Source organism: Oreochromis aureus, linkage group 17 (assembly GCF_013358895.1).
Source record: "Oreochromis aureus strain Israel breed Guangdong linkage group 17, ZZ_aureus, whole genome shotgun sequence".
Classification (NCBI taxonomy): Eukaryota; Metazoa; Chordata; class Actinopteri; order Cichliformes; family Cichlidae; genus Oreochromis; species Oreochromis aureus.
The window spans coordinates 14460915-14484738 of NC_052958.1; the positions used below are offsets into that span (position 1 = coordinate 14460915).

At 41.3% G+C, this 23824-nt stretch overlaps 2 protein-coding genes across 4 annotated transcripts; one reads left to right on the top strand and one right to left on the bottom strand.

Annotated features, from left to right (window-relative positions):
• Positions 1-3551: 3551 nt before the first annotated feature.
• Positions 3552-11784, bottom strand: si:ch211-214j24.14 (uncharacterized protein LOC559160 homolog). 2 transcript variants are annotated; one of them, XM_039601176.1, is made up of 2 exons: positions 11724-11784; positions 3552-4733 (listed from the first exon to the last, which is right to left on the bottom strand). In XM_039601176.1, exon 2 carries the CDS (start codon positions 4572-4574, stop codon positions 3855-3857), a length of 720 nt encoding a protein of 239 aa, XP_039457110.1. In that variant the 5' UTR covers positions 4575-4733; positions 11724-11784; the 3' UTR covers positions 3552-3854. The 2 variants fall into 2 exon arrangements, with proteins under 2 accessions (XP_039457110.1, XP_031614264.1); XM_031758404.2 differs by lacking the exon at positions 11724-11784 and adding an exon at positions 8568-8706.
• atp6v1e1b (ATPase H+ transporting V1 subunit E1b) lies at positions 10117-23778 on the top strand. 2 transcript variants are annotated; one of them, XM_039601175.1, is made up of 10 exons: positions 10117-10228; positions 12057-12118; positions 14138-14203; positions 16108-16217; positions 16473-16539; positions 16643-16732; positions 18145-18213; positions 18419-18513; positions 18627-18714; positions 22923-23778. In XM_039601175.1, the coding sequence occupies exons 2-10, from the start codon at positions 12086-12088 to the stop codon at positions 22983-22985; spliced, it is 681 nt and encodes a 226-aa protein (XP_039457109.1). In that variant the 5' UTR covers positions 10117-10228; positions 12057-12085; the 3' UTR covers positions 22986-23778. The 2 variants fall into 2 exon arrangements, with proteins under 2 accessions (XP_039457109.1, XP_031614281.1); XM_031758421.2 differs by lacking the exon at positions 10117-10228 and adding an exon at positions 11796-11930 and having other exon boundaries at positions 22923-23772.
• Positions 23779-23824: the final 46 nt, after the last annotated feature.

Sequence of the window (23824 nt, forward strand, 5' to 3'; positions counted from 1 at the left end):
ATGTAGTCTTGGTAACCAGCTATGCTTGGTACCCTAACTCGGGTCATGACATCTCCCCCCCTTACCTGTCGTCCTGCCTCCCCCGAGCCGTAGCATGTGTGTTGTGATATATATATAAAAACACCCAGCACGCCCCTGCGGGCGGTCTATCCTTCAAGCTCGGGTCCTCTACCAGAGGCCTGGGAGCTTGAGGGTCCTGCGCAGTATCTTAGCTGTTCCCAGGACTGCGCTCTTCTGGACAGAGATCTCCGATGTTGTTCCCGGGATCTGCTGGAGCCACTCGCCTAGCTTGGGAGTCACCGCACCTAGTGCTCCGATTACCACGGGGACCACCGTTACCTTCACCCTCCACATCCTCTCGAGCTCTTCTCTGAGCCCTTGGTATTTCTCCAGCTTCTCGTGTTCCTTCTTCCTGATATTGCTGTCATTCGAACCGCTATATCGATCACTACAGCCGCCTCTTCTTCTGTTTGTCTACCACCACTATGTCCGGTTGGTTAGCCACCACCATTTTGTCCGTCTGCATCTGGAAGTCCCACAGGATCTTAGCTCGGTCATTCTCCACCACCCTTGGGGGCATCTCCCATTTTGACCTCGGGACTTCCAGGTTATACTCGGCACAGATGTTCCTGTACACTATGCCGGCCACTTGGTTATGGCGTTCCATGTATGCCCTGCCTGCTAGCATCTTGTACCCTGCTGTTATGTGCTGGATTGTCTCAGGGGCATCTTTACACAGCCTGCACCTGGGGTCTTGCCTGGTGTGATAGACCCCAGCCTCTATGGATCTTGTACTCAGAGCTTGTTCTTGTGCTGCCATGATTAGTGCCTCTGTGCTGTCTTTCAGTCCAGCTTTGTCCAGCCACTGGTAGGATTTCTGGATATCAGCCACCTCCTCTATCTGCCGGTGGTACATACCGTGCAGGGGCCTGTCCTTCCATGATGGTTCCTCGCCTTCCTCCTCTTTCTTGGGTTTCTGCTGCCTGAGGTATTCACTGAGCACGCTGTCAGTTGGGGCCATCTTCGTGATGTATTCGTGGATGTTTCTTGTCTCATCCTGGACTGTGGTGCTGACACTCACCAGTCCCCGGCCCCTTCCTTCCGCTTAGCGTACAGCCTCAGGGTGCTGGACTTGGGGTGAAACCCTCCATGCATGGTCAGGAGCTTTCTTGTCTTGATGTCAGTGGCTTCTATCTCCTCCTTTGGCCAGCCTATTACCCCAGCAGGGTACCTGATCACGGGCAGGGCGTAGGTGTTGATGGCCCGGATCTTGTTCTTACCGTTCAGCTGACTCCTCAGGACTTGCCTGACCCTCTGCAGGTACTTGGTGGTTGCAGCTTTCCTAGCGGCCTCTTCATGGTTCCCATTCGCTTGCGGGATCCCCAGGTACTTGTAACTGTCCTCTATGTCTGCAATGTTGCCTTCTGGTAGTTCAATCCCCTCAGTTCTGACTACCTTCCCTCTCTTTGTTACCATCCGACTACACTTCTCCAGTCCGAACGACATTCCAATGTTATTGCTGTATATCCTGGTAGTGTGTATCAGTGAATCGATGTCTCGTTCACTCTTGGCATACAGCTTGATGTCATCCATGTACAGGATATATAAAAAAAATATATATATGTATATATATATATATATATATGTATATATATATATATATATATATGATGTATAATATATATGCCTTTAAAGTTTTTGCATTGCCTCTGTGTGCACAGATTATAACAAACCTTCATGACTCCAAAGGCCAGTTCGACTTTGCAGCAACAGTTGAAGGGATGCTCTCTCATCCTCTCTGTTTCCTTTAACTCTGTTTATCTAGTTATCGACAAACACACAGAAACACCTGGTGCCGAACAAAGGTTTAACCTTGCATGTTAGCTATTCGTTAGCTATTCGTTTGTGAAAGTGTAAAGGTTATGATGCATCTCAAATACCTTAATAGTATACAAGTCACAGGGCTGTGCAAAAGTATTGAGGACCCCCGCTTTTCTTTATAGTTTATTTCCATCTAACTTATATTTTTTAAGTGGTCTTGAGTTCTTCAGGTTTTCTGAAAATCTTTGGACACTGGTTGTTTTCTCATTCATTCATTTTCCGTCCAGTCCTTGTACGTGACTATTTTCAGACATTGTTTTTTGTTTGTTAAGCGACTTAACACTAACATATAAATCTAACTAAAGGGATGAACCAGTGGTGTGTCTACACATAACAGACAACTTTGCAAAGAACTAATTTTAAATTGTAGCTTTAGGCATTTTGTTAGAAACAGTTTGTCACAGAAACACAGAATCTGTTTCCAGTTTTTTAGTTGAATCTTATGAAAAAATTCCAATTATATCGTCTATTTGTGCACTAACAAGGTGATTCTTGTTATACTTGGTATATCTCAGCACGGTGTGCAGTTTCTCCTTAAAACATTTAAGGAAACTGGACAAGTGGAGGACCAAAAAACAAGTGGCAGGTATAAAAAAACCTCCAAATCTACGTAAATGAACTTTATGACTAAATTGTCACAATTCAAGAAGCCTGGGGAACCATCCTGAGGACAACTTAAAGAAATTACAAAAATAGGATTCAAGATGTACTGAAGAATAAAGGTGGTCATGCCAAATATAGACTTTGAAGCTGGTTAGCGTTGTGCAAACTGTTAGAATTGCTGTATATCCTGTATTTCTGTGTGTGCCTGCGCATGTTTCAGTTAATCGTAAGCATCATATAAAGTAAATTTGTGGTGGCAAACTTTTCCCAGCGCTTTAGAGAATCAAAAACTGTTTAAAATACCTGAAGTGAACATGATGAAGTCTGTGAAGGTTCTCAGTCATCCAGGTTATCGTAGTCTAAGGCGCTTGGAAAGAAAAGCGGCTGGACCGGAAGAGTCCAGACGCTTCAATACAGCTTGAATGGCACTCATATACATTATACATTATATTATTGGACCAGTGCATTACTTACACATTACTAGTTAGTATATTAGTAGCTAAAGCTTTAAAATAAATAATACGGAGTCCAAATGCAATATTTGCACACAAAATTATCAGAGTAACAGCCGGAAATAGTGATATTTAGACACAACGAATCTGTTTTCCTAATGGTCGTATCCATGCTCTCGTTCAGTGGTGTTGGGGATTAAAATATTATCAGTACTCTACATGGACTGTTCTGGTGGGGAGTACTGGTGGTGTGGGTGTGATCATAACCTGCCTTCAATCTAGACATATGCCTGGACAGAGCGATACATGGCGTGCAGGCACATGCAGAAACATAAGTAAGAGGACTTTGACTGCAGGTTTTCCAGATGTTGTGCAGAAAAACTTTTATGGCAAAAAAGTTTGTGAGATGCTGATGCAGTTTTGGGCTTTTAGTCCAATCGCTGCTGCCCCTGTACTCTGAAACTTTCCATTTAGTGTGTAATGTTTATGATAATGTGCTTTTCAGTGTTGCTAAAACACTGACAGTGTTGCTAAAGCACTGACAGTACCATTTACAGAGGAAGTGGCATTTCGTCTAATATGGTGAAGTAATGACACACACGCACAAAGAAACCCTTCAAGTATGGGGAAGTTTAAAATTGCACTTAAAGTGATTTGTGTATTTCAGGTTACATTTTATTGGATACATTTCCTCGGAGATCAAACAGAAAAACAAAGGCCACAAGCTCTGCTGTGAGCTGAGGTAGCACAAAACGAATTAAAAAACATCAAATCAGTGTGTCTAATTAGCAAACAGCGTTAGAGAGTAAAATCCATTGCTTGGATAGTGATGTGGTGGAATATTTAGTTTGGAATAGATTTAAAAACAAGAGAAAAAATGTGCTGAAAGGTGGTTTGGGGGATTCAGAGAGAGGTTTTCTACTTTCTACAGTACACCACTGCACTATATGCCACCACTCCCACAATTGCTACTAATGCAGCGCCTCCATAAAGCAGCTCGGTGGAGCTCAGAGGTTTGGTCTTGGGAGCAGTTGGCCGTGGCTGCAGCTTCTCTGCAGGCTCCTTAACTGAATGTTTATCCACGTCTGTGAGGGGGATCTGTGAAAACTGTTGTTGCTCGACACTTGCTGCTGGAGGCTCCGGTGCCATCGGTGCTAGAATAGAAGGAGGGTGGAGGCCCTGAATGGAATACAGCTCCTCTACTTCAGATGTCGTGGTTGAAGGGACTGGGGTGGATGTTGTGGAGGGGGGGTCGAGCTTAACAATAGGCAGAGGAGGCAGGGCCATCGGGGGAACCACGTGCCTGAACTCTCCTGGCTCACGCTCCACATAAGGCTCCTCTGCTGACACCAGGAGCTCCTGAGTTTCTGGGGCCTGGAGGTCCTGCTCCTCTTCCCTGAGTGCCACCAGCTCCCTCTCCCCACCCAACACGCTTAACATACTTGTTTGCATTTCCTCATCTTCTTCCTCCTCTTCCTCCGCTCGCTTCCCTTTCTTCTCTGCCTCCTCAAGCATCTCAGCCTCGTCCTGCTCCAGGTGGACCATGTCAGAGTTGGAGGAGTGGTTCTCCTCCCCTGTCAGAAGTGCCCCATCACTGCTGTCGAGGCTCTTGGTGTCCTCTGGGTCTACATCGCCCATTGTGGACCAGGACTCTGCCAGCAGGCTCTCACTCTGCCACCGTGCAGGAGTTTCTACCTGAGTCAGCAGTGCAGCAGAAGCAGGGCTGAGGGTCTCTCTGCCTCCGCCATCCCCCCTGGTGGGCTCGAGTGGGGCCTTTCCCTCCAGAATGAAGGCTGGCTGCAGAAGGGACAGAGAAGATCGCAGGTGGGACAAAGTTTCAGGTGGACTCACCAAAATATCACACCAGGGTCAAAATTTTGTATAAACATGGAAAGAGGGATATTTTGTATCTTTTATATTATTTATATATATACATTCTATATATATAAAGTATATATATACTTTGGGCCCCAAAGTACCAACTGAGAATCATTTATAATAACAGCCTGAGTATTGATGGTAATCATGTCCAACCCATTACACCCGCAGTATACCCATCTTCTGATGGGTGCTTCCAGCAGGCTTAGATACCATGTTACAAGGTTCAAATGATCTCAAGCAGGTTTCTGGATCATCCAATCACAAGATCTCAATCCAATCGAGCACTGCTGGGATGTGGTGGAACAGGAGATCCACGTCATGGAGGTGCAGCCAACAAATCTGCAGCAACTGTGCGATGCTATCATGTTAATATGGAGCAGATTTGGTGAGGAGTGTTTACAGCACTTAGTTAAATCTGTGCCACAAAGAATTAAGTTAGCTCTGAAAACAGGCTCCCACAAGGTGTACCTAATAAAGTGGATGGTGAGTATATGATGCATTGAAAATAAAACCAGACTTAAAAGAAGTGCATTGAAATCACATGTTAATCACTGATAGGGTCTCTTCTTCAGAAGTGTATTTACCTTCAAGTACATTTTGCTTAAGAAACTTTTGTGTTTTAATAAAACCGTAAATCCAGCACAACCTTTGTGTCTACACTATTTGTCTTAAGTTGTAATTCCTACGTTTATTCAGCTCTACTTGTTCTGAATATGCCAAAGTCATACTCGAGATCAAGACAGTAATTTTTTCTTTTTGAGTTGTAAACAAGTCATGAAGGTACTAATGTTAGACATAACTTTATTTTCTTCACTTCAAAGGACAAAAATACCTCCACTTCTAGGTCTGTGATGCAAAATGTTACCAAGTGGACTGTGCTGATTACATGTTACCTCAGTTATTTTCAGATTAGCACCTCGTGTCTCAGCTTAAATCATAAAATTTGTGCTCACTCTTCTGGATGCCTTTATTTAGAATTTAGAATCACAATTCCTCCACTGTGTGCACCCTTGAAAGTCAGTGTGGTGGTAGTATGATAAAGGACACCTACAGAGACTACAGTGCATGCTGCTACAGGCCAGAAAAGCACAGACTGCTCCAAGTGGGTCCCACTTTTTTGAAAACACAGCCTCATGCCTTCACAAAGACACGTAGTTACTGATACCCTGCAGCACAGCCACAGAATCCCCTCATGACAGCTACTGTTACAGATTTTACATGTCTGTGCTCTCATTGACATGAGTGAGGGTTGTGATTGGAAAAAGTTGCTCACTAGCTTGTCGTTATTACAGCAGTCTGTGGCTATCTATAGCCTCGACCTGCATATCTTACTATGTTTAGAAACTGTATACATCTCCATCTGTCACCCGAGAGTGGCAGCTCTTTTAGTGATTTCACATGGCATGAGAATAGGGCGAGAGTAGTGACACGAAATGGAAATGATTATGTCACAGTTTCAGCAGTCTACCTCTAAATTTAAAGGAAATGTTAATATATAATCATATGAAATCTGAATTTTGGAGAAAATATTCATTTTTGATGATGGTTAGCACTGTTGTGTATGCATGCATTCAGCCCAAATGTGCCTCATAGTCTGAAGGTGACCCTCCCGTTCCCAGCTCAGCTTCGGCTGCACAGATTTGTCACCCTCATGCCAGTCCCAGAATAGATATTTTCAGCACTTCTGTCTGATGTTGTATCACGTTTACAACATGTGGCCTGTCTGCGTGTCTCTCTGATTTCAGAACATACCTCTTAATGAGCCTCTAACAGTCTCTCTACACCTGGAAAATTTGTTACATTAGTACTTAACTCAATATTACATGTTGCGGATCGCTGTAGAGAAAAACAAATAGAGGTAATTAGCGATGCAGAAGTTAAAATTAGATTTAGTTTTTGTGGAAAAGCTGAGGAATTTCCTTCAGTTGATATCTTTACAAAGGAGGCCTACCAAATGTCATGTTTATTATACCGTAATATGTCTTCAATAAGGAAATTGTCTAGTGGTTCAGCTGAGTGATATTTGGTGTTGTTGTCTCATTGTTTTTCTCAGTCATGAGCTGGTAAAACGTATCTCCCACAGTACAAGAAATAAAATTATAAGATAAGATAAGATAAGATAAGATAAGATAAGGAATGTATCAATCCTGAGGGAAATTCTTGTGCATTTTACAAGCTTAGTTCAATAACAATAGAACTAAGAGCAGAAACACAAACAGTGTGAAGTCACAGAGAGTAAAAATAAACATAAATGCAAGTATGATCATTATTAATAAGGTTAAAACTACTTGCAAATGCAAACAGTGATATTGTAGTAATAATCCTCCTATCTGGTAAAGATCATTTGTTGTATTTAAAGATTTGCATTGCTTCACTGTTGCTGCTTTAAACACACATACCTGCAGTTCAAAAACAAGACACTGTTTCTTTCGTGTTGCCTCACAGAGGAAAGGCCTTCCTGTCTGTTATGCAACAGCTTGTAACTTTTTTGTGCAATAAAACCTCTGAATGGGTAAAAACAATAGAAGCCTTTTAGGGTATGGACAAACTTTTCCATTTCAGAGTAGTAGCCTCACTGTTGATGTATTTCTTGAAAGCATTTATTAGGTTTTGGGGACTAAAATCCTTTATGTTGGGCTGGACTGTCTTTGTTGTTCTCATGGGCAATCTGCTTAATTCCATAAAATGAATTAAAAAAATAAAATTCATTACACACATTGGTTTTAATCATAACAAAAGCTACAGTGAGCTTTAAAAGCATTAGAAGCCAACCGGTTTATTGTTAAAGTGTGTCTTTGTAATAACAAGACCAGCAGCTTGTTTTGTAAAAAAACACCCCAGCAGCTCTCAAATATCTATTTGACTTGGCTCTCCTCTGGAAACAACACCTCTTCTTCGCTAGATGGGGTCAAAAGTCTGTAGAAGGAAGGTTGTGAAGGGCTCGTCGGAATGGCCTTTGTTCCTTCGTTTGGTCCAACTTGATAAACGTGGGCAAAATCATTCAAGCTGGTGCCAATGGCAAAGCTTACCAGTCTTTTTTATTAACCATGCTGAGGCTGCCAAAACCAACAAAACACTGCAAAAGTTAGAGTCAGAACTAAAGAACAAAAAAAAGAATAAAAAGTTCCAAGAGTGAGCTTTCAAACCCTCAACTCCACCCCTTCCTTAGAGAGCAAACGCCATCCAGACGTCCTAGTTGCCATATTTCCTCAAACAGACATTGTGGCTCTGTGGGCCTGTGCAGCCTTAGAGTTGACCACACAAAAATTTTAAGCCCTACATGCACACAAACAGACAGCAAGGCTCATTTGTGTCCTTACTTGCTGCTGTGTGCTCCACCTTTCCTTACTGTCCTACTTAAGTAATTGGATTCCCATTGATCCTATCCTAACTCTAACAGACTTGTGATAAAGCAAATGCTCAGGGAGATTTAGAGCACTCTTTCTGTGCTAATGCGCAATGGGGGCAGAGTGATATTGCATATTCACAAAAGGTCAGCTTTCAATGTCAAAGTTGAAGAGTGAGCCGATAAGACACACCTCCTGTCCATTTCTCGGTCTTGTATTTGTCCTTCCTGCAATCATCCTTCTAACGCTCACAGCATTAAAAGACGCACTCGGCCCCCGAAATCAAATCACAGTCTTAATTCATAGCACAGTACTCCTTCACGTTTGATCCTGTAGAGGAGTCCAAGATTTATTTTCTGCAAGTTTAAAAAAACAAGAGAGAGAGAGAAAGATCCAAGCATACCTGTGTCCTCTCGATGAGCTGCTAGATGAGAGATCAAAGTGTGATGTGCATTCAGACACAAAGCCACAAATCAACAGATAGGCAGACATGCATGCTGGAACTGGCACAGGAATAACAAGGTAGGCAAGCTGTGCAAAAGTCTCTCTCCCCCTCCCTCTCCTTGTCTAGCTCTCTCTCTCTTTTTTCTCTCTCTCTCTGAGCCACCCTACTTCCCAAATCCATCACATAAGAGCTGGCTGGAGAGGAGTCAGCAGTGACTTCACTGTGAAGCAGGATAAATGTTGTAAGTCAGCTGACTCTGAATTAATCAAAGTGTGAATCTTCGTGTTTGCGGTCTCTAAAGGTTGGCAGATGTTAGCGTGAGTAGCATGTCGCTTAGGTCAACAGTCTGTGGACTTTTTATGTTCACTGTCCAAACAGCAGATTATCAGACAGCTCACAGTGTGCACAGCAGGAGCACAGAATGGAAAATGCACGTCAGATGGGGAGAAGAGCCATTTTTAAACCAGAACTTTCCAACTTCTAGTTCCCCCTGCTGGCAAGACACTTCATAAAAGAAGGAGCAACTGCACCACCATGTTTTATTTATTTATCTGCCTTGCGCTTATTCTTTTTAACTGTATATGCCACTCTGCACTCTCAATTACCCCATGGGGATAAATACAGTTATCTAAATCTAAAAACTATAGTTTTACATTTTAAAATGGCACTCAAGCTTTGTATTTATAATTATCTTGTTTCATCCTCTCATTTCTTCTGCTTTCTCTCTGCTGTTAAACATTTATTATAAAACTTGTCACAAGGCTCTATACAAAGAAAGCAAAATGCCACAATAAAGTCTTAATTTTATTCTACAGAGGTATGGTTGAGTTGGTTTGGAAATACGATGTTAAAGTTGGAAGTGCCAGGCAGGGAGAAAAGAGAATCCAGTGAAAGAGTAAACAAAGCGGGTTGGTATGGCACGGGATAATGCCAACAAAGAAGACCACAATTAAATCCTAATACGTACACACTACCAGTCAAAAGTATGCCAACTCTTGGAATTCTCTTAATGAGCTTCATGAGATAGTCACCTGAGATGGTTTTCCAACAGTCTTGAAGGAGTTCCCAGAGATGCTGAGCACTTGGTGGCACTTTTGCCTTCCCTCTGCGGTCCATCTCACCCCAAACCATCTCGACTGGGTTTAAGTCAGTTGACTGTGGAGGCCAGGTCATCTGGTGCAGCACTCCATCACTCTCCTTCTTGGTCAAATAGCCCTTATGTCACACAGTGGGAATTTGTATTTGTCTTTTATAATTGGTTTTATTCTGATTTTAGTGTTTATTTATGAGTGTAGTTTTTATTTGCATGATTTTATTCTGTTTGTTTTCCATGTTTTTATATGACATTGTTTTAATCCACTGTGGACTGGCTGGGCATGGGGCAAATTGGCTGATAGCGATCACCTGCTGAGGCATGGGTGTGTCCCGAGGTGGCCTATCAACTGTTTAAAGGACCTATTAAAAGTGAGCTGGCTGAGCACTAATGGAGAGAGGCCCCACATATGAAGAAGAATGCGTGAAGGCCAGTGTGGAAAAGTGGGATGGCTCATTTGGAGATGGACCGGTCCCAACAGCAGGAACATTGACAGTAGGGCAGTGGTACACCTCTGCCTGCATTTGTGAGTAGTGTCTCCACTGTTGTTCACCAGGTGCAGCCGTGTTGGGAGAGGGTCACCATGGCCAGCTTCCGGGACGATGGTTCTGGCCAGTATTTGTTTACTTAAAGGGTGAACCCACGAGGTGAGCCGCGGTAGCATCGAGCGACAAACTCCAGTGCAGAGTGTGAGCTGGGCTGGGATGTGACGAGCTAACTTGGGGGACAAGACGGGGATAGGAGGCTTCTCCTTGTCTGCCTGGGGCGAGGCTGGCGTGGTCCCCGCTCCGGAAGAGGAATTTGTCCTGCTCATGAACACATAAGGAACATTCATCCTGGGTTGTGGGTCAGTTGCATCATGGGACTGGGTGGGATTTTAATGCATGAAGAAAATTGTTGTCATATTAGGCAGTTTTGTTGCAACACGTGATGGTTTTTGGGACTGCACTTGGGGACAGATTCAAAGTTTTAGCAGTTTTCCAAACTGACTGACCTCCAGTTCTTAAAGTAACAATGGACTGTCATTTGTTTTCTGTTTTTAACTTTGATTCTTGCCATAATATGAACTCAATCAACTAACAGTTTTCAAATAGTGTTGCCAGCTGTGTGCCAACCTGACTTCTGTCCCAACCCCATTAAAAAGGCAAGAAATTCCACAAATGAACCCTGACAAGGCACACCTGTGAAGTAAAAACCATTTCAGGTGACTATATCGTGAATTTATTGAGAAGGCCAAGGGTTTGCAGCACTGTCAACAAAGCAAATGGTGGCTACTTAGAGGAATCTCTACAAAGCATATTTAGCGTTATTTATCTTTTTTTCTTTGCTACATTGTTCCATATATCTTGCTTTATAGATTTGATGTCTTTGGTATGTATCTACAGTGTAGAAAGTAGTAAAAATAAAGAAATGAGAAGGTTTGTCCAAACTTTTGACTGGTAGTGTATATTAGAAAACATAACTCCTATTTTGGGATATTGAAGATGCCATATTGTGATTATAGATACAAATAGAGCTCATATAAAGACTATATGATTTGTGTTTTCTTACATGCCTCAAGGAATATAAAGGCATTTACTTTTTCTCATTTCAGCATAGACAAATACAGTTATAGTAATCCAGTAATATTGTAGAAATAAACAACTCTAAATAACCTTTTCATATAATTTAAAATAGCTGTAGTAGCAGGCTAGTAAAATTAAAAACAAAAGCAACCCGAATACAGATAAGAACTTTATCCCGAGAAAATCGTAAGGGAAACTACTATTAACACAGTAAATGTAGTAAAACAACTACAAAAAAATTATGAAATACATAAACATTATTATATGAATAAAATATAACAAATATAACATTTTAATTGTTACATCAACTCAACCTTAAAAAAATACTTCAAAACATGTTTTCTGTTTTTAAAAAAAAAAAAAAAACTGCAGCAATAGATTATTATTAAGAGATAATGTACAAATATAAATATATTTATACTTTCTAATTTAAAAACTAATTTAAGTTATAGTTACGTTTATACTTCACTGTGTCCGTGACACGTTGAAAACTGAGTAAACAGCCACTTGTTTTCACTCGTCTCGCTCCTTCCTCGCACTTGACGGCCTCTTCCGCCGGAAGTAAACATCACGTGACTCTGAAAATCAGCTGATCCTCCGTAGACATCTTTACGAGTCACGACTGCGGCGATTAATTCAAACAGTCTCCTCTGTGATTCTCGGGTACATAAATGCTGCTTTAAAGCTTAAATGTTGGGGTTAATTTTATTTTCTGAGTAATTGCGGTCTCTGTTTTCATTTAGCGGTTTTTATTATTCGTGATTTTTTAATTCTTACTTTCTCCGGCAGGCCCAGGCGGATCTTTGACAACTGCAGCCATGGCGCTGAGCGATGCCGACGTACAGAAGCAGGTAATGAACCGTTTTCACCTACATAAAGACACCATTTTACCGCTTGTTTTCATTTGTTAAAGAAGCGGCTCGTTAGCCTGTTACAAACCTGAGAAATGCGTTCAGTCGCTGTAGGATTTACAGGAAGTCGGTGTGTCAAAGGAGAATGACATTGAGAGAGCTGCAGTAGGGTTAGCACTGAATTAAACACAAACGGCACCTAGAGGCAAATATTTGGGGTTCTTTAAGGGGTGCTTTTTTACATAAGATTGACACTTGGACCCAAATAAGCAGCTGTTTCTGCAGCTGGGACTTAAGGATGTGATACTGAGGGTCATGCATCTCTGCATGATCACATGATGAACACATGCCAGGACCTAAGGAGGAACTTGGAGTGAGTGAGCCACCGTGTTCTCACTGGAAATCTCCTCAAATATGGAAAATAAGTCTAATAAAAAGTTCCCACTGTACACTGTCATGACCAGGTATTTCTATATTAGTTGGCTGTTTGACACACATTAATAATATATTTAATTTTCAACAAATCTCAATATTAGCTACTTTTGCTGTTGTTTAAATAGTTTTGAAACGGCAATTAAAGTGGCAATAGAGCAGTTTATACACAAAACAATATTTATTGTTTATTTTTAAATCAATGTAATGACGGGTTAACAAATAAGTTTTTCTATGTGATACTCATGATACTCATTTTATTTGGTGTCAAGAAATATGATAACACATTCTCAAGGCCAACGTTTTCCCGTGCATCATGGGGCACCAAGTCATGAAGCAAAAGTGATAATTATGTGGCTCAGCGGTCATCATAGTAACATGTTGGATCTTGTGGCAGGGAAATTCCCCAGTTCTTAATCCCATCGAGGAATAATTCCTAAAAGGCAGGAGGACGAGCGGGACTTTGAGCTCTGATAAGGCAAGAATGGCTCATTGTCAATCAGAAGGGTCAACACTGTAAATACTGACACTGTCCAATATGAAATGCTCATGAGTGTCCCTCACTTCCTGCTTTCAGGTTACATCGAATAATACATGAAGTTCATTATCTGAATTAATAGAGTTGCTGAACAGTGAGCCAGTGGTTTAAAATTATAGTTCTAATTTCCTCATTCAGATCCATCCCTCGCTCATCACCAGTTTCTTTGCACAGTTGGTAAAATGACGATATGAAACAAAATGCACAGAAACATTTCTCACTGAGGTGATGGAAACAGCCCTGCTTAATCTCATCTTTACTACCTCAGTAAAGATTTTAAGACTTCCTCTCTACCCTTAATGATGAATTTTGATACCTCAGTACATATCTGTAAGGATGTGATTTGAAAACCATTAGAATAGTTTCTGGGTTTATCTAAGAGTAACTGCATAGGAAGAGACCACCCTCACTAACTCCTGATGCACACCCAGTCATTTTGTATGTAAGGAGGCCCGAAATAAGACAGAAACCACTCAGGTCAGGAAAGAGAAACGAGGTATCCCTAACAGGATTCAAAGGAGGAAAATATAAGAAATTGCTGACATTTTGCTTCATATACATTGAAAAATAACAAAACTCACTGCTATCCTGAACTATTTGTTAGACTTTTTTTTTTTTTTTTTTGAAGGTGTCTTTTTCCTATCTCAAACCAGAGATGACACACCTCACACAGTAAAATGTACTTATTTTTATGGGATATCTTGATGTTTACCAGACTAATGCTTTGCTATCGTTTTACCAAAAGTTCAAGGACGAGTTTCATTTCCAGTGTATTGCATTAGAAAGGAACGTCACGTCGTCAACGTTTAATGTGAAATAAGCTAAGCATATTTGTCATGAGGGTCTGTGAAGGCTCTGAAAATATCTTCAGATCAACAAAGATCAGATCTAATGTTGTTTAAAGATTAACGTGTATTAGATTTTCCAAAAATCGGATTTGGAGCGAAGTGCAAATAAAAATCAAAGAAGCTGTTGCTATGGGATCTAAATTTTATGTTTTTTAAAACAGCACAGGCTTGTTTTTAGTCATGTTTTGTTCCCATCCACAGATTAAGCACATGATGGCCTTCATCGAGCAGGAGGCAAACGAGAAGGCGGAGGAAATTGATGCAAAGGTATGAAAACACATACACATCACCACACAGTGCTGTACACAGATATCAGGCTGGATAGATTTTGTCATTATTAGTGAGTCAAAGCTGAGGAAAGAAAGGGAATGGGAACATGTGGACAGACATTAAAGGTTACCTGTAACTTCAAGTTCATTAATGACATGAAGATAATGTTTAGAAGCATCAGGCCTCCCGGCCCCCATCAGACTGTGTGTCATTACATAGATTTATTTAATTGTTTTGTCTTAAGAGGGGCACAAGAAAAGCAACATACCAGCTAATATATGCAATCAATTATTTTTAAAAACGCAACGTCCATCAGCAGACAGTGCATATAGAGCGACTGGGGGCGAGTTTGATTTGTGACAGAAAGATAGCAGCGAGAGTGAAATGTGGTAGAGCTGCTGTGATGTGTGATTTGGAGACAAATCCTTTAGCACAACAAAGGACAGTTTGGAGGTGGCAGAGATGAACATGCTAAGAGACTGATATTTTAAGAGTGACAACAAGGCGCAAGATTAGAACTCAGTACATCAGAAGGACAGCTCAGGGTGAGTGTTTTGGAGACAAGGTTAGAGAGGCAAGGCTGAGATGGTTTGAATGTGACAAAGGAGGATGGTGGAAAAGGGCGGATGATGGGAGAAGTCCAAAGTAGAAGAATGTCCATCCATCCATGTTCTGCTGCTTTCCAGGCCCATAGATGCTCTCCTCAGCCACGCTTTCTTCCAGCCCACATTACTTGTGGTGTTGGTTTGGGTTTTTCCCCCCCCCTCAACCCATCTGTAAGGGAGAACTGAGAGACCCATTGGAAGAAGCTCATTTCCACAGTTTGTAACTGCGAACTTGTATTTTCAGTCGCTACCAGAGCTCATGACCATACAGGCCACTAGCTGAGGGTAGAAACGTGAACAGAATGGGAAATCGACAGCATTGTCACAACAGTCATCTTTACTGTGACATTCTTCCAACTCCTCCACCGACCCTGAGTGGGTTCTCCACCTTTTTCCGGATGAGAGCTATGACCCCAGGCTAGGAGGTTCCTGCTGTAAACCACTTCAGTGCAAGCTGGGGGTCACCTCAGGGGTGATCAGTGCAGCCCTTGTAGACTCCAACACCAGTCAATCACCATTAGGTGGTGCTGATGCTGCATGCTTGCATTATAAGATGATATGAATTGCTGTCATTGTGTCGCATATGATGGTCCACAAGTTCCAGCAGCCTCAGGCACTATTTTACCACAGCAAGGAAAGCTGGGTGTGTGTGTGGGGGGGTGGGGGGTGGTAACCTTCGTTGTTTAGTGAGGTTCCCAAAATATTTTCATGTTGTTCTTACATTATTAGGCAAGGCAAGTTTATTTATATAGCACAATTCAACAGCAAGGTGATTCAAAGTGCTTTACAGAGACATTAAAAAACAAAAACGAATAAAAAGCATGATTTAAAATGGAAAAAAAGAAAAGAAAGGAACAGTAGATAAAATCACTAGTTACAATGTAAGTTTTGAAATTTAAGCTTAAAAGTAAAACAGTGCGGATTTGGTGCTTTATTCAAATACAGGTGAGTCTTCAACCTGGATTTAAATAAACTGAGTGTTTCAGCTGATCTGAGGCTTTCTGGGAGTTTGTTCTAGATTTATGGAGCATAAAAGCTGAATGCAGTTTCTCCATGTCTGGTTCTGACTCTGGGAACTAATAAAAAACAGGATCCAGATGACCTGAGGGATCTGGAAGGTTCATACTGGGTCAGGAGGTCACTGATGTATTTTGGTCCTAAACCATTCAGAGCTTTATAGACCAGCATCAGAACTTTTAGAATTAGAGTAAAATATTCTTTTTAAATGTCATTCTTTATGTGAAAAAGATTTGTTTGGCATGAATTCCTCTGAGTTGTGCGTGTCTCCTCCTGCAGGCAGAAGAAGAGTTCAACATTGAGAAGGGCCGCCTGGTCCAGACCCAGAGGCTGAAGATAATGGAGTACTATGAGAAGAAAGAGAAGCAGATTGAGCAACAGAAGAAAATGTGAGTCGTGGCGAGACATCACAGGACACATCATGCCCATCCCTTCTTTCCTTCCTCCTTTTAATCTGCCTTTTTAAGAACAAAGAAACGGCTGTAATGTGACAGAGTTTCTGTAATTTTATTTAGCCACTTCACCCGACAGTACCTCCTCTGTGACCTGCCTCAAACAGTGTGCAGGGTTAAGAAAAGAGCAAACACAGTCTCACTTTGGGATATAAGCAGGACCAATGTGTGTGTTATTTGTCTGCTTAACAGTCAGATGTCTAACCTGATGAACCAGGCTCGACTGAAGGTGCTGAAGGCCCGTGATGATATGATCTCGGTAAGTCTCTGTCATCAGTTTTTATATATACGAAAGATGGGCTGGTTAAATATCACAGCTGAGGGTGCAAACAGAAGAGATCAGGTGTTTTTTGTACCCTCAGGAAATGCTGAATGAAGCTCGCCAGCGGCTCGCTAACATTGCAAAAGACCCGGCCAGGTATTCAACTCTGATCGATGGACTGATCTTACAGGTTGGTTTATACTCCGAGGCCTGCCCGGTAACATCCCACTGACCAATGAAATTTACTCTGTAAAACAAGTTCCCTCTGTACTAAAAGGTTTTAGCTATTTTAGAGCAGCAGGATCCCCATGTGTGTCCCAGAATGTGAGAGGGGGGCTCTGACCCTACCATAATAACTCCACTACACAGGGATACAGACACTCTCAGTATAAAGTCCAAATGTTTTTTCCCTCTGGAGAGAAAAATAAAACTTTTAATGACATATTAAGTTGATTTCACAGAGTATTCAGCTTTTTGTTGTTGGTGGTGTTGTTGTTGTTGTTTTTTGTTTGCTTAAATTCAATAATATCAGCAGTTATTAAATAAAAACGGGCCTAACACAGCTACTTAGTTACTGTATATCTCGTAGTTGCATCAGTTATTTTTGGACAGATTGCCTGCCACTGCAATGCATGTGGATCCTTTTAATTATTGTCCTTGTGACTTCATATTTATGTAATGAGTCACTTCAGCTAATTTATCATAAAATAAATAGATAAATAAAAGACAATGATTTAGCATCTCCTTCCTCTGATTCCAGCAGTGCAGAAAGCTGAGATGATACCTGAAGAGGTGATCTTGTAGAGAAGACCAGCCAGACTTTATGATCATATCAATCTTGTCTGGCCAATTAGATAAGCGAATTATATTCCGTTTAGTAAATATGCGGTGGTATTTCACTAATACAATGGATGTGGATGCAATTAGGTTGTGTTCCTCTGGATAACCTCCTGAGAACGCTCCTCCAGTTTAATTTGTTCTGTAAAAACAGCCCAAACTCACTGGACCTTCCCCTCTTGTTAAATCCCATTGTGAGCTACCATACCAGTTTATTAGGTACACTGTCTAAACACAGAACTATTTATAAAGCATTCATGTAGCCTCTAGGTATTAATAAGCCAGTGTGGAAGTGCCTTAAATCTACTTTCTTTCTGAAGACCACCAGGGGGCGACTCTTCTGGTTGCAAAAAGAAGTCTGATTGTATAGATGTTTATGGGAAAATGAACCTATTTACTTAAATTACGAGCTTAGTAATCCTGTTTCTAGTGAAGTTCTGGACCAAATTGATGAATTTAAGTCTTACAGCATGGTGGTTACAGCCATCTTGAATATCAGTCTCTGGGTTAGATAAAAGTGTAATCAAACAGTTTTGCAGTAAATCGAGCTTTGTGAATGTAATAATACTCTTTGCTAAAACAGTTTTAGACTGATATAGATTCAACTGTCTGGTAATTCTGAGGATTTACATTGTGTTGATCGTAAACTGTATTGTATGATGCTGAAAGGTTTTTATGATATAAAAAAATGTTTGACAAATATTTAACTGTCATTCTGTGCAGATATTTAAAAGCTAAAATAACATAATAACCGTCTCTCATCAGGGGTTTTACCAGCTGCTGGAGCCCAAAGTGACCATTCGCTGTCGTAAACAGGACATACCGCTGGTGCAGGTGAGTAAAACAGAAGGTGTATCTTTACCCTTTTTACCCTGCAGTGCAGTATCATGTGACCTGCTGTGGGCAGTGTGTGGGGAAAACCCAGTTTCAAAGTTATCATGTTTAATGATACATGTTCAGTGACTGAAAGGAAATTTTGTGCTGACCCAGTTGTTTGTATCAGATGAAATCTCATCCCAAACTTCCTTGTACCCTTCAGGCATCCATCCAGAAGAACATTCCCATATATAAAGCAGCCGTGAAGAACAACCTTGAGGTCCGCATTGACCAGGATAACTTCCTCTCCCCTGACGTGTAAGCAGAATCACATTTGAAAGACAAACCAGTGATCACTAAGGGGAAGTTCTCTTGAAAATTTAGCCACTTCTTAATTTGAGATCAAAATTTCCAAATTTTTCTGCATGCAGGTCTGGAGGTATTGAGATCTATAATGGAGACGGGAAGATCAAGGTGTCCAACACTCTGGAGAGCAGACTGGACCTCATGGCTCAGCAGGTAGGAAATGCACATCTTATCATTTTATCTTTCTTGTTTCACACATTGTAAATACACTAGTCTACTCTAACTGCAAATTATTCTGTTTACATATAACAAACTTACATTTTAAATCAGTCACACTGGTGGGATGGTGTTAAATTCTTAAAATGTACACAACATAGAAAAAGTAAAAAAGTATTCTTAACATGCATTTGAAAAAAATGACTTTGCTTTAATACCAGACTTCATTTTTCACTGCAATATTTTTTTTCTGTTTATGTTTTAAACTTTAAAAAGACAGACAATGCTTGTGTTTGAAGAAATTTATGAGGCTTTTAATAAATAAGCATTACCTACTTTGAGACATGTCACTATATTTACCAATATAAAGATAAGATAAGATAGATAATTCTTTATTGTCATTGCACAGTCATACATAGTACAGTAGTACAATGAAATTGGAAAAACTGTCCTACGTTGGCACTACATATAACACAACACGACACGATATGACACATCACAACGCAACACAAACAACACAACACAGTATATTAACTTAGAAATAAAAAAGAAGAATAAGTGTTATGTGTATTGCACACTGTTATTATTGCACATTAATTATTATTGCACCTTGTTATAAATATAAATATTATTATTGTTATTGTTTTAAACATTGTTACCTCCCCCTAAAAAAAAAGTCCAGGCAGGTAGCCAATCAGGTCAGCTATTTGCATTGATTAGGGCTATTGCCCTGTTGTAAAAGCTGTCCTTGAGTCTGTTTGTTCGGGACCTCAGCAGCCTGAACCTCCTGCCAGACGGCAGCAGCTTAAACACCCGATGTCCTGGGTGTGTACAGTCTCGTGGGATGCTGCGTGCCCTCTTGAGACAGCGAGTGCTGTACAGGTCCTTCAGGGAGGGAAGAGGATGTCCAATGATTTTTGGGCCATATTGATGACCCTCTGGAGTGCCTTTCTGTGTGCTGTGGTGCAGCTGGAGAACCATACACCGATGCAATATGTCAGCACACTTTCAATGGAGCAGCGGTAGAAGACGGTCAGCAGCTCCTTCTTCAGGTCCATTTTTCTGAGGATTCTCAGAAAGTGGAGACGCTGTTGGGCCTTCTTTAAAACCGCAGAGGTGTTAGAGCTCCATTGGAGGTCTGTGTCTATGTGCACACCCAGAAACTTGAAACTGGAGACCCTTTCCACGCACTCCCCGTTGATGCTGACAGGCTGCAGCTCAGACTTCCTCCTTCTGAAGTCAATTACCAGTTCTTTTGTCTTGGTGGTATTGAGGTCCAGGTTGTTATCTACACACCAATCTGACAGCCTCTGAACTTCAGCTCTGTACGCCGTCTCATCTCCCCCTGAGATGAGCCCCACCACGGTGGTATCATCTGCAAACTTGATGACTGCGTTGTCTGGGTGGGTACTAACACAGTCATGTGTGTACAGAGTGTACAGTAGGGGACTCAGTACACAGCCTTGTGGAGAGCCGGTGTTGAGGCTGAGGGCTGAGGAAAGATGAGGCCCCACTCTAACTCTCTGTACACGGTCTGACAGGAAGTCTCTGATCCAGCGGCAGGTGGTAGAAGGAAGTCCGATTTCCAGCAGTTTAACTATTAGTCTGTCCGGGAGTATCGTATTGAAAGCAGAGCTAAAGTCAACAAAGAGCAGCCTGGCGTAACAGCCCTGCACTTCCAGGTGAGAGATGGTGGTGTGGAGCGTTGTAGCAATGGCATCTTCAGTTGATCTGTTAGCTCTGTATGCGAACTGGAGTGGGTCGAGTGTGGGTGGCAGGCAGGACATGATGTGACGTCGGACCAGTTTCTCAAAGCACTTCATTATAACAGGTGTTAGAGCAACTGGTTGGTAGTCATTGAGGCTGCTAATGTTAGTACGCTTTGGCAGTGGGACAATTGTGGCTGACTTTAGGCACGGCGGGATGCAGGACTGGGACAGTGAAGTGTTGAAGATCTTAGTGCAGACCCCAGCCAGCTGGTCTGCACACTCTTTTAGGACCTTTGCAGTTACCCCATCTGGTCCGGCGGCCTTCCTGGGGTTCACTGCCCTCAGTGTGCGCCTCACCTCATATTCCTGCACTATGAGGCTTGGGCTGCTGCTGCTGTCCGATGTTTTTGCTGCTGCTGCCTCTGGTCCCTTCACCTCAAAGCGTGCGAAGAAGTGGTTCAGCTCCTCCGCAAGCTCCGCATTGCCCTCAGTCAATGTGGTATTGCAAGGTTTGTAGTTGGTTAAGTGCTGAACTCCTTGCCATACCTGTCGTGAGTTGTTGGTGCTGAAGTGGTCTTCGATCCTTCTCTTGTACGCTGCCTTGGCTTCTCTGATGCCTCTTTTCAACTCAGATCTGGCTGCACTGTACTGCACACCATCACCGGATCTAAAAGCGGCATCACGTTGCTTCAGCAGGACCTGGACCTCTTTAGTCATCCAGGGTTTCTAGTTGGAATACACCCGGAGACGTTTGTCCACAGTAACACTGTTGACACAGAAGTTAATATATGAGAGCACTGATGTTGTGTGCTCTTCGAGGTCCTGATGTTCAAACACGCTCCAGTCCGTGTTTTCAAAACAGTCCTGCAGGGTATGAAAAGGGTATGAAGATGGTCACCATCTTGTTGTAGGCTAATTTTTCATTTTAAAGTTAATATCAGTGTGTTTAAAAGAGGTGAGCGTTTTTGGTTTTTTTTCTTTTTTCTAAAAATCAGTGAAACTACACTGTAGTCACAGGAAATGGTCATGCACTTCATCCAGTAATATGCTAAATAAAAACAGAGTAAAAAGAAGTGACTTTATGCTATTAACTGTAAATAAAACGGGAAAACGATACGTTTTGTAGTATTTCTTTTTCATTAGTATTCCACATTTACAGAGGTGGAAGAGAACAGAGTCATGGCAGATGGTGTATTAGCAGAATATTCCATATATTCTATATTCAGTTTTAGTGATTTGCCTAATCAGCTTGTTAGGTGACAGAAAATTTTAGGATTGTGCAAAAGTCTTGAGCCACCCATTTTTCTTTAGCTCCTTGAAAGCAAAATATAAAGTTCTCCAGGCTTTCTGAAGTTCTGTCAAAGCTTTTCTTTGGACATTGGAAGCTTTTTCACTCATTTTCAGTCCTGCACCTGACAATTTCTTTCTTTCTTTCTTTCTGTATATATTTTTTTTTTTTTTTTTTTTTTTTTTTTTTTTTTTTTTTTGTTAAGCCACTTAACAAGAACCTATGAATCACACATAAAAAGGATGCCTAACCCAAGGGAAGAACCAGTGTTGTCTGCATATAACAGATAAACTATATAGTCCCAAATAACAGTTGTCTCAAGGTGCTTATTATTAAGAAAGGAAAACTGAGAAGAGGTTGAGTTATGCCAAATTACTCAAGAGCTGGACTGAAAGTCCAGTGGCAACAGGTCTTATGGATGTGAATCCAAATTTAAAATTTTTGGTTTAAACTGTATCGAATATGTCTGGAGGAGGTCGGGAGAGAAGTACAACAGTGAGTGTCTACAGCCATCTGTAAAGCACAATGGAAGGTTCTGTCAGTGGTGTTGGAGTTCTATTTAAAATTGATGCAATTATGAATGCAGAAAAATAGAATCAGATTTTGATCCACCATCCAGTACCATCTGAAAGCATCTGACTGACAACAGCTTCATTTTTCTGCGTGACACTGATCCTAAACACACACAGCAAAAACAAACCTGGATAGAGAAGCACACAGTGGAACACTTTCAGTCATGGATCAGACTCCACAGAGTCCAGACCTCGACATTATTAAAGCAGTGTGGGATCATCTTAACAGCCAACATCCAGAAAAGAGCTTTAAATGTCCTTTAAGAGGCCTGGAGAACTGTTCCTGAAGACTGCTTTAAAGAGTTCAGGCTGTGAAGAAGAATAAAGGTTGTCACACCAAATACTTACTTGCAAGTTTATTGTACAAACTCTGTTCCTTATTTACTGTATTTCCACCTATTTTTCCATTTTTCTGGTCAATATGAAGAAATTAGGAGGGACTCAAGATTTTTGCATAGTACTGTAGTTACTTCTAGCTTTACTTTCTCAAATATGTGAGGAGTAAACTGAACATCTTCTCATTAGATGTTTGGTCATTCAATAAAAATGTAAATATCTCCTCTCGGGTTTTTGGTTTTATAAAGAAAGTTACTCTGAGATGATGGTTGATGGCTTATCCTGTCACTCTGTTTGCAGATGATGCCTGAAATCCGAGTGGCTCTCTTCGGTGCCAACCCAAACCGCAAGTTTATGGACTGAGAACCTCTGCTGTACGAGAGAGAGAGAGGAACACTCCTTTTAATTTTTTATTTTGTCATATAAAAGACGTCATTCCTTTATGTCTGTGAAATTTCTGACGCAAAAAAGATGTTGTTGTGTGATGTATTGCTGTATTTTTTCCGTGCATTAAGGGACATGATAGATGCTGCAACTCAACATTACAGATGTGTACAGCTGTAAGCACTGGTTTGCTCTGCTGCTCCCATTCATGGGCCTCAGTTTACACTGATCAGTCAGGGAAGACGGGATGGGGTGACTGGCTGGATGTTAAACAAGTTGTCCTCTAACTGGATTAGTTTCATGACAAACATAGCATCTGTGTCACGGTTTTCCCAGTTTCATTACCCTCTGCACCACATTATGGGTTGCATGGAGCATTGTGTTGCTAATGGGTGTCTGCTCCAGCCAATCACACACATATATATACATATATATATACATATATATATACATATACATATATAGGCGCACGCGCACACACAAATGGAATCCATAGAAACAAAACTGAAGGTTGGATATGATCTTAGAGTTAATTTATTCATGTTACATCAACTGTACCATATCCTCCTGTCATGAATTAAAGGAGTGGCTGATATCCTTCCAGAGGGTGCCCTGTATGTATATGAGGTTTCCAGATTAAATTATATGTATGTGTGTGTGTGGTGGTTGTTTGTTTTGATTTCTCATCCTTTTTCTTTTTGTTTTTTGATTGTCTCAAATTCAAAATGTTTTATTGTGGGAATATATATAAAGTATAAAATCTGAACCATTAGTATTTCCTCTCTTCTTTTTGACTCGCACATTGTTCTCGCAGCTGA